Source organism: Cannabis sativa, chromosome 9 (genome assembly GCF_029168945.1).
Source record: "Cannabis sativa cultivar Pink pepper isolate KNU-18-1 chromosome 9, ASM2916894v1, whole genome shotgun sequence".
Lineage (NCBI taxonomy): Eukaryota > Viridiplantae > Streptophyta > Magnoliopsida > Rosales > Cannabaceae > Cannabis > Cannabis sativa.
In genome coordinates this window covers 56307826-56326826 of record NC_083609.1, presented here as the reverse complement: position 1 = coordinate 56326826, position 19001 = coordinate 56307826, and the positions used below count along the sequence as shown (strand labels likewise).

Here is a 19001-nt window from a genome sequence, read left to right as displayed (position 1 = left end):
ATCTTATGTCTATCGATCCAAGTAGCTTGATGTATTTGAGGTAAGAAACTCTACATTAACTTATTTATTGATCACAATAGGAGAATTTTCGTAGGTCTCCTTTTCTTATTTTTCAGAATGAAACATGTCTCAGTAAAACTGTCATATCTCTTTAAATACTCATCTGATTCTCGCAATCTTGGTGTCTATAGAAAGCTTATTAAATTTCCTATAATTCTTATGAAGAAAGATTTTACAGAATCGAAATTTATCTATGTTAAAAATTAGTATTTTTACGCTGTTTGTTGTAAATCGTTTTTCATATTTTCTATATAAGTTGTCTTAGTAAAATAGTCATATCACTCTCAATATTGATCCGTTTCCAGCGATTTTTATATCGTTAGAAAGCTTATTCGATGATCTAAAATTTTTATGAAGAAACTATTCACCATTTCGGTGATATTCTATGTCGAAAATTATCATCTTTCTGATATTATTGTAAATCGTTTTTTTATATTCCCAGAAAAAGTACTTTCACTTAAAATACCATAACTCTCTCAATTCTTGTCCATTTTTAATGATCTATATATGGTTTCAAAGCTTATTCAATTTTCCATAAGTTTCATGAAGAAATATTTCGTGAATTCGGAGTTATACTATGTCGAAAAGTTAGTTTCCTTCTATATCATGTAATTCGTTTCTTGAATCTTATTCTTCCAAAACTGTTTTGGTAAAATTGTAATATCTCTTTGAATATAATTTCAATTTCAGAGATTTTGGTATCATTGGAAAGGGAATTTAATTTTCTAAAACTTTCATGAAGATGTTATCTTCTAGTTCTGAACCGTTCAATGCAAAAAGTTTGTATTTTTGCTAAGTCGTATAATTCGTTACTCCATATTCCTTCTCAGAAATAGTTTCAGTAAAACAATCATAACTCTCTCAGTTTTAATCCATTTTTAATGATCTTTATATCGTTGGAAAGATAATGGAATTTCCTATAATTTTTATGAAGACAACTTTTACTGAATTAGTGTAGTTGTTGGTCAAAAATAGTAATCTTTCTGCTGTACTGTAAGAGTACGAATTTTGATATTAGGGCCTTGACCCATGTCTTATTATAGGTAGTAGTGACGAGATAACAACTCTTAAGCAGCGGGATTTGAGGTAAGGAAATTAGATAGTTTTTTATGTGTTTATCTGCATAAATTTAAATTCTTTATATATTGAAATATGATTTATGATTTGTTATTATGAATATGTATATGGTACTGAGAATGTGTGGTATGGACACAATATGAGTTTGTGAATTGATACATAGATTATGGTTGTATGACTTGTATATGTTGTATGTTGTATTTGTATGTTTCAGGTTGTATGTTGTATGATATATTTGTATGTTGCATGTTGTATGTTGTATGTTGTATGCTAACGTCTCAGGTAAAGTGGGGGACCATGGTGGGGTATGATACGGGATAAGGCCGTTGAATGTAGAGATACCCTACCCTGCTTTTTACGGAGTCGGGTCTGAGATTGTTATGGTGGGTATGATACAGTGATGTTACTGTTGAATATAGAGATACCCTATCCTATAACAATGGTAGGGCTGCATAGGCCCATGTTATTATATGGGCAGATTAGGCCCAGGATATTGTAGGGTCAGGCTAGGCCCGGGTTATATAAGTAATGGCTATGATATGCCAATATTGTGATAATGTTATTATTATTTATAGTATTGATATGATTATGTTATGAGTATGATATTGGAGTTATGATCTCTGCATATGTGTACGGTGTGAACAAATAGTATAGACTTGTATGATAAAGGTTTCCATATGTACAGTTATTTGGTTATAGTTATAAAAGAGCATGTATGATATTGCTAAAACTTAATAAATACATTAATGGTATGTGTGATATTATATGGTATTGTTTGATAAGCATTTCCTTACTGAGCTTTTAGCTCACCCCCTTACTTTCCCCCTACAGGTATTAGACAGGGAAGTATGTATAGTGAGCAGGGTCAGTTCTGGTACGTATACTGTGAGCGGCTACGGGCGGACAAACGATCTAGAACGCCGGTGGTGCCTTAGTTTTATTTTAAGCAGTTGATAAATCTAACACAGTGGAAATGCATTATTTAAAATTATTTACTTACTGTATCTTGTTTTACAAATGAAGGATCCTTCTCTGTTGCATTTTGATTTTTTTTAAAATCCACTGTTGTATTTAAATTATTTTTTTATCTTTTCAAATTATGCATGAAAATAGTATTTTTGTAAAATAAGGCAAAATACTGGGGCGTTACAGTTGGTATCAGTATTGGTATTTTACAGAGAATGCTATTGTAACATACATACCGTTGGTGTGTATGTTGCGTGAATTCAAGATCAATGTAACTGTGGCTCTGGTACCATTTGTAACGCCCTTACTTACGTAAAATAAGATGCCATAAATAAACTAGCGTTAAGATACTAATGTTGCCTTTATTTAAAAAAAAAACACTTTTCAAAACATGGGTACCCAGTTGAAAATAAAGTATTACCACTTAGGGAAAAGTAATAGAAAATTTAAACGAGAACATCCTCGACAAGTTTAATAAATTAAAAAAAAACTTTCAGCGGAAGATGGCCAAGACCACACGCAGTTACATGATCACACGAGATACACCCCATGCTGCCCAGACTCAACTTGTCACCGAAAGCTTACAGGCTTACTTATCTGCACATAGGGGGTAAATAAGGGGTGAGCTGCAAAGCCCAGTAAGGAAAAACACAATACTATGTACCAGCATTCACACATCATAGCACAAACATATACATCAAACATACAACAACCTAATCATAAGTATAAATAGAGGCAGCCACACAAATACTGAAATACCACACACTCACACTCCAGCTTCCATACAAATCTAGAGTGTCTTACGTTCTTAACCAGAACGCAGTACCAATAACCAGTGCACCCTTACGTACACTGCCTCACTTACCATGTGTGGTTTCCAACCACTTCCAAGTACCTGGAACATGATTAAACAGCCATATACAATCCATCGACAAAACACTAATATTTCACCGAAACTATCACATTCCACAGTTTCAATACAATTTATTCAAGCAGTCATACTAGGTACTCAAACCATATAAAAAGCAAGTATAAAGTATAATTATTTTCCTTACCTCAACTCCGCTGTAATTAACTCCTACGATACCTTCTAGGCCCTATAACAATTAGTGAAACCCTTAGTCCACCGATAAACTCAATATATTTATTACTCTTACTGTACAGCAACTTTAGCCTAGAATTTGACTTATAAAACGTTTGAATTAGAAGTCCTACTGTTCACAAAGTTTTTAGTTAATTGAAAGACCTTTCTAACGGTATAAAGATCATCAAAATCGGAGCTATAACCTAGGAGTTATGCATGTTTTCTCAAAACAGTTTCTTCAAAATCCTGGATCATGCCGATTTCTGAATACAGCCCAAAAATAAATGTTTATAAAATAGTTACAGCCCGATCTAGACAATACTTTCTTCATAAAAAATGTAGCTATTTTTCTAAGCTTTAAAACGAGATAAAGATCTTTTAAAATGGATCAAAAGTGAGAGAGATATTGAATTTTTACTGAAGATACGTTTTCTGAAACAAAACTTAAAACGAAATACCATAACAGAGTAAAGATCCTAACTTTTGACTGGTAAGAACTCCTAATTAGGGAAAGGTTTCTTCACAGAAAATATGGATTATTGAATTATCTTTCTAACAGTACAAGAATCGCTTGAAAATAATAGATATCGAGAGAGATATGACACTTTTACTAAGGCAATATCGAAAAGAAATTTAAAAAAACTGTAATTCGAAAGTCAGTGTAAAACATGAATTTTTTGACATCAAAATAATCAGAATTAGGGAATAGTTTCTTCATGAAAAATGTAGAACATTAAATTTTCTTTAAAACGGTACCTAGATCACTGAAAACGGACATACGAGGAGAGAGATATGTCAGTTTTATGAAAACTTATTTCTTTGGAAACGAAAATAAAACATACTTACGAAAAACCTACATCCAACCCTAACATTAAGAGACAGTAAAAGTTTTTACCTTAGAAATTGAATATTGTGATAGAGGCTTCAATTTATGCTATGCTGTAATTTGGTGTGATAGAGGCTATGAGAGATTTAGGAATTATCTAAGTGGAGAGAAAGAAGTAGAGAATGAAATTTGTGTTCATCGTTTCATTGAATGGTAAAACCATATCGTATATATTCAACTGATTAGAGAAAATCTAGGAATTTAAAATTTAAACTCAGCTATACCTTTTATTTTTTTAAGGAATAAAATATTGATTAATTACTAATATAAAATTCCTCATAATTTAAATTTAAATTCAACTAAGTCAAATATCCTAAACTAACTTCCTCATTCTTCTCTCACTCTCACGTGTCCCTCTCTCTATTCATCTATTACTATAGCCTTTATAAATATATATATATATTATTATCAAGCTTATACAAAATATATATATATTCCTATTATAAATACCACTAGTCTTATTTATTTAATAAACCTATACGTATAAAATAGTATACTAATTTTTATCTATATTCCTATTACATGTATAACAAATATCACTTAATAATACAACTATTTACTAATAACTTATTCTCTAATATAATTAATATAAATTAATACTTAATCTAATTAACTATATAATTGTACTTAGCAAATACTAATAATATTCATATTTTATTTAATGCAACAATAACATATCAAACCACACAATAATATACCAACTGTAACGCCCCGATATTTTGCCTTATTTTACAAAAATACTATTTTCATGCATAATTTGAAAAGATAAAAAAAAATAATTAAAATACAACAGTGGATTTTAAAAAAAAAATCAAAATGCAACAGAGAAGGATCCTTCATTTGTAAAACAAGATACAGTAAGTAAATAATTTTAAATAATGCATTTCCACTGTGTTAGATTTATCAACTGCTTAAAATAAAACTAAGGCACCACCAGCGTTCTAGATCGTTTGTCCGCCCGTAGCCGCTCACAGTATACGTACCAACCGACCACACTCACTATACATACTTCCCTGTCTAATACCTGTAGGGGGAAAGTAAGGGGGTGAGCTAAAAGCTCAGTAAGGAAATGCTTATCAAACAATACCATATAATATCACACATACCATTAATGTATTTATTAAGTTTTAGCAATATCATACATGCTCTTTTATAACTATAACCAAATAACTGTACATATGGAAACCTTTATCATACAAGTCTATATTATTTGTTCACACCGTACACATATACAGAGATCATAACTCCAATATCATACTCATAACATAATCATATCAATACTATAAATAATAATGTCATTATCACAACATTGGCATATCATAGCCATTACTTACATAACCCGGCCTAGCCTGACCCTACAATATCCTGGGCCTAATCTGCCCACATAATAACATGGGCCTATGCAGCCCTACCATTGTTATAGGATAGGGTATCTCTATATTCAACAGTAACATCACTGTATCATACCCACCATAACAATCTCATACACGACTCAGGAAAATGCAGGGTAGGGTATCTCTACATTCAACGACCTTATCCCGTATCATACCCCACCATGGTCCCTCACTTTACCTGAGACGTTAGCATACAACATATAACATACAACATATAACATACAGCAATACACCATACACCATACAACATACAATACACAACATACAACATACACATATACAAGTCATAACAACCATAATTTATATATTAATTTACGAATATTGTGTCCATACCACACATTCTCAGTACCATATACAGACTTATAATAACAAATCATAACTCATATTTCAGTACACAAAGAATCCAAATTTATGCAGATAAACACATATAACACTATCTAATTTCCTTACCTCAAATCCCGCTGCTTAAGAGTTGTTATCTCGTCACTACTACCTATAATAAGACATGGGTCAAGGCCCTAATATTAAAATTCGTACTCTTACAGTACAGCAGAAAGATTACTATTTTTGACCAACAACTACACGAATTCAGTAAAAGTTGTCTTCATAAAAATTATAGAAAATTCCATTATCTTTCCAATGATATAAAGATAATTAAAAATGGGTTAAAACTCAGAGAGTTATGATTGTTTTACTGAAACTATTTCTGAGAAGGAATATGGAGTAACGAATTATACGACTTAGCAAAAATACAAACTTTTTGCATTGAAAGGTTCAGAACTAGAAGATAACATCTTCATGAAAGTTTTAGGAAATTAAATTCCCTTTCCAATGATACCAAAATCTCTGAAATTGGAATTATATTCAAAGAGATATTACAATTTTACCAAAACAGTTTTGAAAGAACAAGATTCAAGAAACGAATTACATGATACAGAAGGAAACTAACTTTTCGACATAGTATAACTCCGAATTCACGAAATGTTTCTTCATGAAACTTATGGAAAATTGAATAAGCTTTGAAACCATATATAGATCATTAAAAATAGACAAGAATTGAGAGAGTTATGGTATTTTAAGTGAAAGTACTTTTTCTGGGAATATGAAAAAAACGATTTACAATAATATCAGAAAGATGATAATTTTCGACATAGAATATCACCGAAATGGTAAATAGTTTCTTCATAAAAATTATAGGTCATTGAATCAGCTTTTCAATGATATCAAGACCGCTAGAATCGGATAAGTATTCAGAGAGATATTCAAGTTTTACTGAGACAACTTATATAGAATATATAAAAAAATAATCTATAAGAAACAGCGTAGAAATATTAATTTTTGACATAGATAAATTTCGATTCAGCAAAACCTTTCTTCATACGAATTATGGGAAATTTAATAATCTTTCTATAGGCACCAAGATTGCGAGAATCGGATGAGTATTTTAAGAGTTATGATAGTTTTACTGAGACATGTTTCATTCTGAAAAATAAGAAAAGGAGACCTACGAATATTCTCCTATTGTGATCAATAAATAAGTAAATGTAGAGTTTCTTACCTCAAATACATCAAGCTTCTTGGATCAATAGACATAAGATGATGGTGATCAAAGATGAGAGTGAAGAGTGGTATAGATTTGGCTAAAGATGTAATGAAAAGATGACTTGAAAATTTTAGGGTTAGTCTTGAGAATAGAACGATATAATTTTAGGGTTAATGAAACCTATACTATTCTGACTCTTATTAGGTTTAGTTTTATGAATAATAATAATATTAACATAATAGCAATAATAATATGATAAATTATTAAATAAATAAATATCTTACTTTTAAGTTTAAATTATAAGCTCTAAATCTCGTAATTTTAGGACTTAATTTTGACCTAGAAAAATTACGAATTATGATATTACTATTTCTACAAAATTTATAGATCTTTTAATTATCTTTCCAACGCCACTGGAATCACCCCAATCGGAGTTATAAAACTCCAGATATGGTCGTTTTAGTAAAACAGTTTTTAAACCTGCGAATTTCTCTAAACTTACGAATTTTCTCACATTAATTAAATAATAATATTATTTAATACCACTTATACAATTATTTAAATCAAATAAATATATTATAAAGAAAACTTATTGGACTTTCATATCGGGCTTTAATTAAACGATTACGTACTGATGAAAATACCATAATATTTTACTTTCGTAGTTAATATAACTTTAACTCTCTCTAGAAAATTGGTACAATAATCTAAGCAACAATCTCAACTCACTAACAACACAAATATATAAGATAATTATCCTCACACAATTAATATCCCAAGGAGAGAAAAAAAAAATTAAATATTATTTTAATCTGGATATTACATTCTACCCTCCTTAAAAAAATTTCGTCCTCGAAATTTAACTTACCAACACTCGGGGTGTTGAGTCTTCATGTCTTTCACCACTTACTGCATTACCTCATTATCTACCATATATATTGACCCAATAAACATGCATTTAACCTATGTCTTATCGGTCAATCCATAACACATAAAATATACACAACTTAATTAAGTATTATTATTTCTCTATACATTACTTAAATACCAAAATATACTCCATTACAATAACGTACATATACATGCTTTAAATACATAAGTTTTGCAATAACATGCTCGTAATTTTATAAAAATTTCTTCTCTTATGAACATCCTTACATGTCATTAAGAGTTAAACTATTTATTCTCTAATGAACATCCTTACATGCCATCAAGAGTAAAACTATTCATTCTCTCATGAACATCCTTACATGACAATTGAGAACACATTATATAATACAAAAATAACAAACACAAAGAGTAGGGTAAAAGATCTTATGCAAACTTCTCTTTAATTATTCCCATTCTCTCATTGAATGTTATTACAGACTAAAATCTAACTCTCTCCCTCTCTCTTTTTTATTCCACTGTAAAGCTACGGTGTCATTCTTACAGTTTCATAGTTGTTACTCATCGATAGATACTTTTTCCATGGCACTTGGAAATAAACATGGAATATCTTTAAAAGGTCTTCTATGTATAAATATTTAACTATCTATCCGACTACCTTTTTGTCTAACGTTCACTTCTTAATTTCCTTTATCCATGCATTCGTTGCACTTGTCATGACTTCCCATTTTCCAAGATAATAGTCTTTGGTTCCTTTTGTTGTCTGATTTTTGTATCACTCTATTGTATTTTCTTTGCTAATCTCTCTTATGGTGCTTGGTCCTCCATTACCCCCTTCAATCAAGTTGACTTGATTATGAGATTAGCTAGTTTTCTATACTAACTTTTATCTACTTTGGTATTATCTTGCTATAGTGGTGAAGTTTGAATCTGTAATGCCGATAGATTCTGATAGTTATGTTTAATGATTGCTTCTTCTAATATACTAGCCATCTGAGGTATCACATAACTTCATACTTATCATAGCATTGATTATTCCAGCCATATTCATGCCCTCAATATTGTAGCCGTCTTTAATTCACCAAAAAAATATCTCAACTTCTTAATTGTACTTCTAAAACTTTTTAATCTCTTAAACATACATTCCAATACTAATTATTTACTTAAGACTATACCATATATGTATTAAAACATAGAAAGCACACTAATAACCCCTTTAAAATAAGTTCAACCCTACCATGGCTTATCGTAGCCTAATTATTTATTATCTGTTGACTATTAACAATAAGTCAACCATACCAATCTCATAATGTATTGATCATCCAAGTTATCAGGGTAAGGATACTATATATATAATTTGCAAACTATGCCGAACAGACCTTACTCTGTCCATCACTATTATACCTCCTATACCCCTACTTGTATTTGATTTATTACTGGAGACTCACTATTTATAATTCCTTAGTCAGGAATTTTTTATTCTTACTTCCCATACTACCTTTAAGCACAAGTCAATAATTCGTTCAAGCGTCTCATTTTACATCCAAACGCCACCAAATTATCAATACCTATCTTGTTTTTTTTCTTCTTCTAACTTTTGCACTTTCAATTGGACAAGACTTAGTAGTGTGCACTAAGTTAGTTATTGTTAGCTTGAGAGAGTCCTTCCAAAGATCTCTATTACTGGCTTTTCAGATTGAGAAAAATATCTAATATTTTTCCTTTTTTTGCTCTTAACAATTTTAGCTTTTGACAAATCCATAGTCATTTTCTTCTCGGGCACTATAGGGCCTAGAAACACCATCTCTTTTCAGCAGGGCTGGACTTTGTGAGTTTTCCTCTTAGTTTCTCATTAGATGACACTCCAACATACTTATACTATTGCCCATAATATAAGTCGTAATTGGATTGTAGTATCATTTGCTTACGTTGTGCCTTGAATTCCTTTATGTTGCATGAGTGTATTTCCTAATCCCAACACTTATCAAAAACTTGTATAGTCCTTGACATGCCATGACATTCTTCAATATATGTTACTTTGGTCCTAATTGTGTCTCACTTTTCTCCTGTCTCTAAGTGAGGCTTTCCTAACATTTTCTCATTGAGCTATACTCCACACCATTGTTGTTGTATCAGTGAGTATTTGGAATCTAGGGATGTCACCCTTGAATGCTAATTCCTCCTCTTTCTCAAGTTTTGAATTTGCGATCTACTCTCTATAGTTGTTTGTTGTACACCCGCCACAAAGCTGCATCCACAGTCTCTTAGTTGTGTAGTTGTGATCAATTCTGAGTAGTCACCCTCTTAGTTGTCTCTCATTCATGTTGTACCCAAATTGTTAGCCGTGCCTGGACCTTTTTTGTCTTTCTCCTTTGAAAATGTCTCTGTCGAAACCATACACATTTTTCTCTATTATCTCCTCCACCAAGTAGATGACCTTGAGTTTAAAGTTTACAACTTTCCTTCAGTAATCTAATATTTGTTGATGCTCTGCTTATCTCTTAGTATTTAAGATACCTTCATAAGTTGTTACCTCTAGTAATTTTATCATGTCTCTTTCTAACTTCTCATTTTGGATTCTATTCAGCACACTACACTCCTTTCTATATGATGGCATCGTCCTCTCCTGACTCATTTCTATAACATACTTATCTCCAATGTCTTTGCATACAGTACTCATACTTCTTACCATCTAACTTAGGAGTATGTAACTTATAGAATATCCAACAAGATATTACCTTCTCCTTAAAGATCTATTATTTCATCCTTCTTAATAAGTAGGTTTCGTAAATTATACTGTCCCAGTCTGGTATAACGTCTACTATTCTAAGTCATCCCTACTTCCTATATGTTGGGCTTCCATTCATGGCTAGGTATAGAGACCGCTTCTTCAACCATTCATAGATAGGTGAAAATATATGCGTCGGTACTTAGTTGGCTATTGGTACATTTCATTATGTGCTTCAAGTTCCACTACTAGTGTTGGTGATATTTTGCTGAGCCTGTGAAAACTCTTCAACAAATTGTCTTAGTCATGCTCGTAGTCCTTCCAATACCTCTATTAGATCGTTAGCCTTAACTATTATTGGGTTCTCTGGAACATCAACCATCTGTGGGTCAGCGGAACACACATCCTTAGCCCCCACCTCTATTGGTCGTTCCTTTCACATTGATTCTAACTGATCTTCTAGTTTCATGTGTGAGCTCTTACAAGAAAGGTTGATTTAAAAGAAACAAAAGAGTTCAATTATTGGAAGAGAAGATTCTATGTACATATCTAAACTTAATGTTGTCAAGCTTAACTAGTAATATTCTATTTATCAAATAAAGTCTTATGAGTTCCTAATATAATTTATTCTAAATTTTTCAAGAAAGGAACACGGTCCTTCCTAGTTCAATTCAAGACAATAAAGAAATATAAACCTATACATCTTCTTCCTAAAAAGTGTAATCAATCATAAGAGATAGAGGGTACTATTGATGTCTCTAAGCACCACCTAAGATGAGGCTCTAATTATATGTATCACATATAAGACTATTAATGGCAATACCAAGAAAATTAAAACTAACACTTACATAATAGTGAGAGGGATCTTTTTCAGTCTTCTGTATGTATACCGTGAGTATCCTCCTTATTTTGATTTTTTTTAAAATCCACTGTTGTATTTAAATTATTTTTTTATCTTTTCAAATTACCCTAAACTTATCGAGGATGTTGTCGTTTAAATTTTCTATTACTTTTCCCTAAGTGGTAATACTTTATTTTCAACTGGGTACCCATGTTTTGAAAAGTGTTTTTTTTTTAAATAAAGGCAACATTAGTATCTTAACGCCAGTTTATTTATGGCATCTTATTTTACGTAAGTAAGGGCGTTACAAATGGTACCAGAGCCACAGTTACATTGATCTTGAATTCACGCGACATACACACCATCGCTGCAAAGGATCAACTTGTCATCAAGTATGTATGCTTTATATATGTTATGTCTTATATGTTAAATTTGGTTTAGTCTTTATCTTTTAATTTTCCTTTAGTTAGCTAGAAGTTTAGGGTATGGTTAATCGAAACAATTAACTGATTCTTCGGAGTTAGAATTTTAGTATAACTCAAACAATTTTCTTATTAGTGTAATTTTTTTTTATGAGTGAAGATTATTTATTTATTTATTTATTTTACATGGTGAATTGTTGCTTGATGATTTACGTTTTTTTTTAGTTTATATAATTTAGTGTATAGATATTTCCTTTTTGAGCGAGATACATCTTTGGTTATTTTTCTTAGCGATACCATCTCCTTTCTTTTGAAGAACAAGTTAAGGGATTTGATGGAAAACGGTGAACCCAGAAGATCAACCCGCTTGAATGAAAGAGCGGCTGTAAGAGACCGAGCTAGAGGTCGAGGGCGAGGATGTGCTCGCGGTCGAGGCAGGGGAAACCAGCATGTCCCTGCCGAGGCGGTGATCCAGGAGAATCAAAATGCCCCTGTAAATGGACAGCAACCAGGTCAAGGTGGGGGTAACCACGAAGTCCCTGCTGGGGTAGTTGGTCAAGAACACCAAAATGCCCCTGTAGTGGTGCCACCACAACAAGAAGATTTGGCGCAAGAAGTTGCTCGTCTCAAGGAAGAAATTAGGAAGCGAGATGAAGAGGCTCTCAACCGTCAGGAACAACCCAATCAAGGACAACATCAATTTTTGCCGGTGCAATACATGCCTGTGCCGGAGGGTCGATGGGAACCAATATATGAAAGGTTCCGCAAGCAACACCCACCAAATTTTGAAGGGGGCTCAGATCCAATGGAAGCTGAGGAATGGTTAAGAACAGTGGAAGGTATTGTTGAGTACATGCGGCTCGGTAACGGAGATAGTGTAGCTTGTGCTGCTAGTTTATTGAAAAAGGATGCCCGCATCTGGTGGGATGTTATTAAACAAACACGGGATGTGGCCGCAATGACCTGGGCTGACTTTGTACAAGTTTTTAACAAAAAATACTACAGTGAAGCAATACGCTCAGCTAGAGTTAATGAGTTCACAAACTTGAGGCAGGGTAAGTCTACAGTTACAGAGTATGCTCGCCAATTTGACAGATTAGCAAAGTTTGCCACAGATCTGGTTCCTACTGAGTTTCTGAGGATTCATCGTTTTACTGAAGGGCTCGACTCCCGAATAAGTCGGGACATAGCGATGTCAGGAGTAAGGGCAACCACGTATGCTGAGGTACTAGAAAAAGCCCTAGAAGCTGAGTTGTGTGAAAGTCGTATACAGAAAGACAATACGGAAGGTGGGAGGCCAGAAAGGCCAGTAATGGAGGTGGTGATAACAAAAGAAAACTGCCAACTAACCAACACAACGAAGCCGACAAGAGAAACAAGATAGGGTCCAATAACTACAAAGGGAAGAAGCCATATGTGGAGTACCCGCTATGCCCAACATGTGGTCGTAAGCATCCGGGAGAATGTCGACTGAAAGGCAAGACTTGTTACAAGTGTGGGCAACCAGGCCACTATAAGAAGGACTGTCCACAAAAAGGTGATCAACTCAAGGATGACAAACTTGTCCCAGCTCGAGTATTTGCACTAACCAGAGGGGAGGCTGAGACTAGTAACACTGTGGTTGCGGAGTCGATTTCTATCTCTGAAAAACTATGTACTGTTTTTATTTGATTCTGGAGCTACGCACTCATTTATTGCTTTAAAGATGATAGATAAGTTAGAACTACCGTATGTAAACTTTAGTTATAAGTTCATGACGGAGTTGCCCTCGGGCGAGGTTATGATATCATCTAGAGGAGTGCGGGATGCGCCAATAAGGATTGCAGACAAGGAACTTAGTGGAGATCTGATAGAGCTGGAGATGAGGGTTAACGATCTTATCTTGGGTATGGATTGGCTATCACGACATGGAGCAACAATAGATCGCCGAAAGAGGACAGTGACTTTCACCCCTGAATCTGGAGAGGCATTCATATTTGAAGGAATCAAAGTCAAGTCAAGCTTACCGCTAGTTACAGCCCTAAAGGCACAAAAGATGATACGTGCGGGATGTCAAGCATACTTGGCCAGCATAGTAGACAAGTCCAGAGAAACCACCCTCAAGCCAGAGAATGTCCACATAGTATGTGAATTCCAAGAAGTTTTTCCTAAGACCTACCAGGGCTACCCCCGAGATAGAGAGATAGAATTTGTGATTGAGTTAGCGCCGAGCACGGCACCAATCTCGAGGGCTCCATACCGCATGGCTCCCAATGAATTGAAGGAATTGAAGGCTCAACTACAAGATCTTTTAGACAAGGGATTCATTAGACCAAGTTACTCACCTTGGGGTGCGCCAGTGTTGTTCGTCAAGAAGAAGGACGGTAGTATGCGGATGTGTATAGACTATCGAGAGCTGAACAAAGTGACTATAAAGAACAAGTATCCCTTGCCTCGCATCGATGATTTGTTTGATCGATTACAAGGGGCGATCGTCTTTTCAAAGATCGACTTGAGATGGTACCACCAATTGAAAGTCCGAGAGGAAGATATAGCAAAGACGGCATTTCGAACACGGTATGGGCATTATGAATTTCTAGTGATGTCATTTGGGTTAACCAATGCCCCAAAGAAATCTTCATGGATTTAATGAATAGAGTATTCAAGGAATATCTTGACAAGTTTGTGGTGGTATTCATTGATGACATACTCATTTATTCAAGGACAATGGAAGAGCATGAGGAGCACTTAAGGCTAACTCTAAGTAGACTCAAAGAGCACCAATTGTACGCCAAATTCAAAAAGTGTGAGTTCTGGTTGGAGAAAGTGGCGTTTCTAGGCCATATAGTGTCCAAAGATGGGGTAGAGGTGGACCCTGCGAAAATTGAAGCAAAGTGAAGAGCTGGCCAAAACCAAAAACCGCAAGTGAGGTTCGGAGTTTTCTCGGACTAGCTGGATATTATAGGAGATTCGTTGAAGGGTTCTCAAAAATAGCCACACCATTGACGAATTTGACTCGAAAGCAACAAAAATTTGCATGGACGGATAAATGTGAGGAAAGCTTTCAGACATTGAAAGATAAACTCATAACAAGACTCGTCCCGTGTGTTCCAACTAACAAAGACAAATTTGTAGTATATTGCGACGCATCAAAGCAAGGGCTCGGTGTGTGTTGATGCGGAATGAGAAGGTGGTAGCCTATGCCTCTAGGCACTAAAGGAGTATGAGACAAGGTACCCAACTCATGACTTAGAGTTGGCGGCGGTGGTCTTTGCATTGAAAATCTGGAGGCACTACCTCTATGGAGAGAAGTGTGAAATATACACGGATCACAAAAGCCTAAAATACTTCTTTACGCGAAGAGCTCAACATGAGACGCAGGCGGTGGTTGGAACTGGTAAAAGATTACGATTGTGAGATACTGTACCATACTGGAAAGGCTAATGTAGTGGCGGATGCACTTAGCGTACGCAACTTTGCAAGCTTATCAATGTTAAGGGCATTAAAAGTGCTTAGTTACAACAGAAATCGAGAGATCCGGAATAGAGTTAGTAACGGGAAAGCTAGCTAACCTCACAATTGAATCAAATTTATTAGAGAATATCAAAGAAGAACAAGCCCAAGATGAGTTTTTAATCAAGAAGCGGGTCGAACTACAAAATGGGAAAGCCGGGGACTTCTCAGTTAATGAAGAGGGTATTCTACTATACAAGACAAGGGTGTGTGTACCTAAGGAAGCGGAGTTGCAATCAAAAATCTTACAAGAGGCGCACACTACACCCTATTCTTTACACCCAGGATCAACCAAAATGTACAATGATCTGAAGGGTAGGTATTGGTGGCGGGAATGAAAAATGATATAGCAGAATTTGTAGCAAAATGTCTTACCTGCCAGCAAGTTAAGGCCGAACACCGAGACTGCAGGGGCTGTTGCAATCTCTTGATATTCCCGAGTGGAAATGGGAAGATATTGCTATGGATTTTGTGACAGGTTACCGAAGAACAAAGCAAACAACGGGATTCCATCTCGGGTGATTATCGACGGACTCACTAAATCGGCACATTTTACGCCCGTGCGCACTAATTACAACGCGAGCAATATGCCGAACCGTATGTAAAAGAAATTGTAAGGCTACACGGAGTCCCAAAGACCATTGTATCCGATAGAGGTTCGGTTTTACTTCTAAGTTTTGGGAAAGTGTGCAAAGTGCTTTGGGCACAAAACCGAAGTTGAGTACGCATTCCACCCTCAAACCGATGGACAATCGAACGAACTATTCAAATACTAGAAGACATGCTACGAGCTTGTGCGTTGGATTTCCCAAGTAACTGGAGCAACTATTTGCCACTAATGGAGTTCTCGTACAACAATAGCTATCAATCTACAATAGGGATGGCACCCTATGAAATGTTGTATGGGAGGAAGTGTCGATCACCACTACCGGGATGAGGTTGGCGAAAAGCGATACTTAGGCCCGTACCTAGTAAGAGAGGCCACCGAAGCGGTAGAAAAGATTCGAAATAGAATGGTAACTGCACAAAGCCGCCAGAAAAGTTATGCCGACGCAAAGAGACGGAATGTGGAATTTGCAGTGGGTGATAAAGTGTTCCTTCGAGTGTCACCTATGAAAGGGGTTATGCGTTTTGGAAAGCGAGGAAAGCTAAGTCCAAGATTTATAGGTCCTTTTGAGATATTGGACGAGTGGGACAGTAGCTTATCGGCGGCATTGCCACCAGTATTAGCTGAGACGCATAATGTGTTCCATATTTCTATGCTACGAAAATACGTGTCGGATCCATCACACGTGCTGAACTATGAAAGAATGGAGCTAAAGCGGGACTTGAGTTATGAAGTGCGACCGATTCGCATTATAGAGAGAGGAACGAAGGAGTTAAGGTCCAAAAGTATTCCTCTAGTAAAAGTTCTGTGGAGCAACCGTTCAGAAAGGGAGGCAACGTGGGAAATGGAGGGAGACATGAAAGAACAAGACTCGAACTTTTTGGTAAGTCTAATTTCGAGGACGAAATTTCCTTTAAGGAGGGTAGAATGTAATATCCAGTTTATTTTTATTATTATTATTATTATCATTATTATTATTATTATTATTATTATTATTGTTGTTGTTGTGCGTGTGTGATTAGAAAAAAAATGATATATATATATATATATATATATTAAATAGTGAGATAAATAAATAGTGAAGCATTAGATTAGTTAGTTAGTTTAAAATTTAAAATTTAAATTTAAATCGGCATAATTTTATACGATTAGTTAGATATTTATTTTTAAATTTAAACCTATTATACGATATGTTATATACGTATATACTCTATAACCCTAGCAGCCAGATAGTATCGTATTCCCTTATTCTCACCATCTCTCAATTTCTTTTTTTATTCTCTCTATTGAACCAAATCAATTGTTTTAATCTTAAGAGCTTCGGGGTTAGCAATCAACCGATCATCGTTCCGTGTCTTCGAAATCTTCAGGTAAAATTCGTACTTGTTTTTATTTTCGTTTTCAGAGAAATAGGCTTTCATAAAACTATCATATCTCTCTCCCCATAGGTCCGTTTTCAGTGATCTAGGTACCGTTTTAAAGATAATTTAATGATCTATATTTTCTATGAAGAAACTCTTTCCTAATTCTGAATATTTCGATGTCAAAAAATTCATGTTTTACACTGACTGTCGATTTACAGCTTTTTAAAATTTCTTTTCGATATTGCCTAGTAAAAGTGTCATATCTCTCTCGATATCTATTATTTTCAAGCGATTCTTGTACTGTTAGAAAGATAATTCAATAATCCATATTTTCTTTGAAGAAACCTTTCCCTAGTTCGGAGTTCTTACCAGTCAAAAGTTAGGATCTTTACTCGGTTATGGTATTTCGTTTTAAGTTTCGTTTCAGAAAAAGTGTCTTCAGTAAAAATTCAATATCTCTCTCAATTTCGATCCATTTTAAAAGATCTTTATCTCGTTTTAAAGCTTAGGAAAATAGCTACATTTTTTATGAAGAAAGTATTGTCTAGATCAGGGTGTAACTATTTTTAAAACATTTATTTTTAGGCTGTATTCAGAAATCGGCGTGATCCAGGATTTTAAAGAAACTGTTTTGAGAAAACATGCATAACTCCTAGATTATAGCTCCGATTTTGATGATCTTTATACCGTTAGAAAGGTCTTTCAATTAACTAAAAACTTTGTGAACAGTAGGACTTCTAATTCAAACGTTTTATATGTCAAATTCTAGGTTAAACTTGCTGTACAGTAAGAGTAATAAATATATTGAGTTTATCGGTGGACTAAGGGTGTCACTAATTGTTATAGGGCCTAGAAGGTATCGTAAGAGTTAATTACAGCGGAGTTGAGGTAAGGAAAAATAATGATACTTTATACTTGCTTTTTATATGGTTTGAGTATCTAGTATGACTGCTTGAATAAATTGTACTGAAATTGTGGAATGTGATAGTTTCGGTGAAATAGTGTTTTATCGATGAATTGTATATGGTTGTTTAATCATGTTCCAGGTACTTGGAAGTGGTTGGAAACCACACATGTATGGTGATGTGGTAAGTGAGGCAGTGTACGTAAGGGTGCACTGGTTATTGGTACTGCGTTCTGGTTAAGAACGTAAGACACTCCAGATTTGTATGGAAGCTGGAGTGTGATTGTGAGTGTGAGTGTGTGGTATTTCAGTATTTGTGTGGCTGCCTCTATTTATACTTATGATTAGGTTGTTGTATGTTTGATGTATATGTTTGTGCTATGATGTGTGAATGCTGGTACATAGTATTGTGTTTTTCCTTACTGGGCTTTGCAGCTCACCCCTTATTTACCCCCTATGTGCAGATAAGTAAGCCTGTAAGCTTTCGGTGACAAGTTGAGTCTGGGCAGCATGGGGTGTATCTCAATTAACGCCCCAATAAAATACATCAAACTATTTTACAGAAAAAGTATCTTCAGTAAAAATTCAATATCTCTGTCAATTTTGATCCATTTTAAAAGATCTTTATCTCGTTTTAAAGCTTAGAAAAATAGCTACATTTTTTATGAAGAAACTGTTGTCTAGATCGGGGTGTAACTATTTTTAAAACTTTTATTTTTAGGCTGTATTCAGAAATCGGCATGAT

General features: G+C 34.5%; 2 protein-coding genes and 2 long non-coding RNA genes across 4 annotated transcripts; 3 read left to right on the top strand and 1 right to left on the bottom strand.

Annotated features, from left to right (window-relative positions):
- Positions 1 to 2363: 2363 nt before the first annotated feature.
- On the bottom strand, positions 2364 to 4460 carry LOC133030803 (uncharacterized). The gene is made up of 3 exons (XR_009684347.1): positions 4083 to 4460; positions 3159 to 3200; positions 2364 to 2700 (listed from the first exon to the last, which is right to left on the bottom strand). It is a non-coding gene; the product is annotated as an uncharacterized LOC133030803 (long non-coding RNA).
- A 7763-nt stretch (positions 4461 to 12223) lies between these two features.
- LOC133031521 (uncharacterized) lies at positions 12224 to 13560 on the top strand. The gene is made up of 2 exons (XM_061105041.1): positions 12224 to 13178; positions 13292 to 13560. Exons 1-2 carry the CDS (start codon positions 12224 to 12226, stop codon positions 13558 to 13560), a joined length of 1224 nt encoding a protein of 407 aa, XP_060961024.1.
- A 2834-nt stretch (positions 13561 to 16394) lies between these two features.
- LOC133031520 (uncharacterized) lies at positions 16395 to 16848 on the top strand. Its single transcript, XM_061105040.1, has 2 exons — positions 16395 to 16721; positions 16813 to 16848. Exons 1-2 carry the CDS (start codon positions 16395 to 16397, stop codon positions 16846 to 16848), a joined length of 363 nt encoding a protein of 120 aa, XP_060961023.1.
- A 297-nt stretch (positions 16849 to 17145) lies between these two features.
- Positions 17146 to 18715, top strand: LOC133031047 (uncharacterized). The gene is made up of 2 exons (XR_009684566.1): positions 17146 to 17358; positions 18199 to 18715. It is a non-coding gene; the product is annotated as an uncharacterized LOC133031047 (long non-coding RNA).
- The last annotated feature ends 286 nt before the right edge of the window (positions 18716 to 19001 follow it).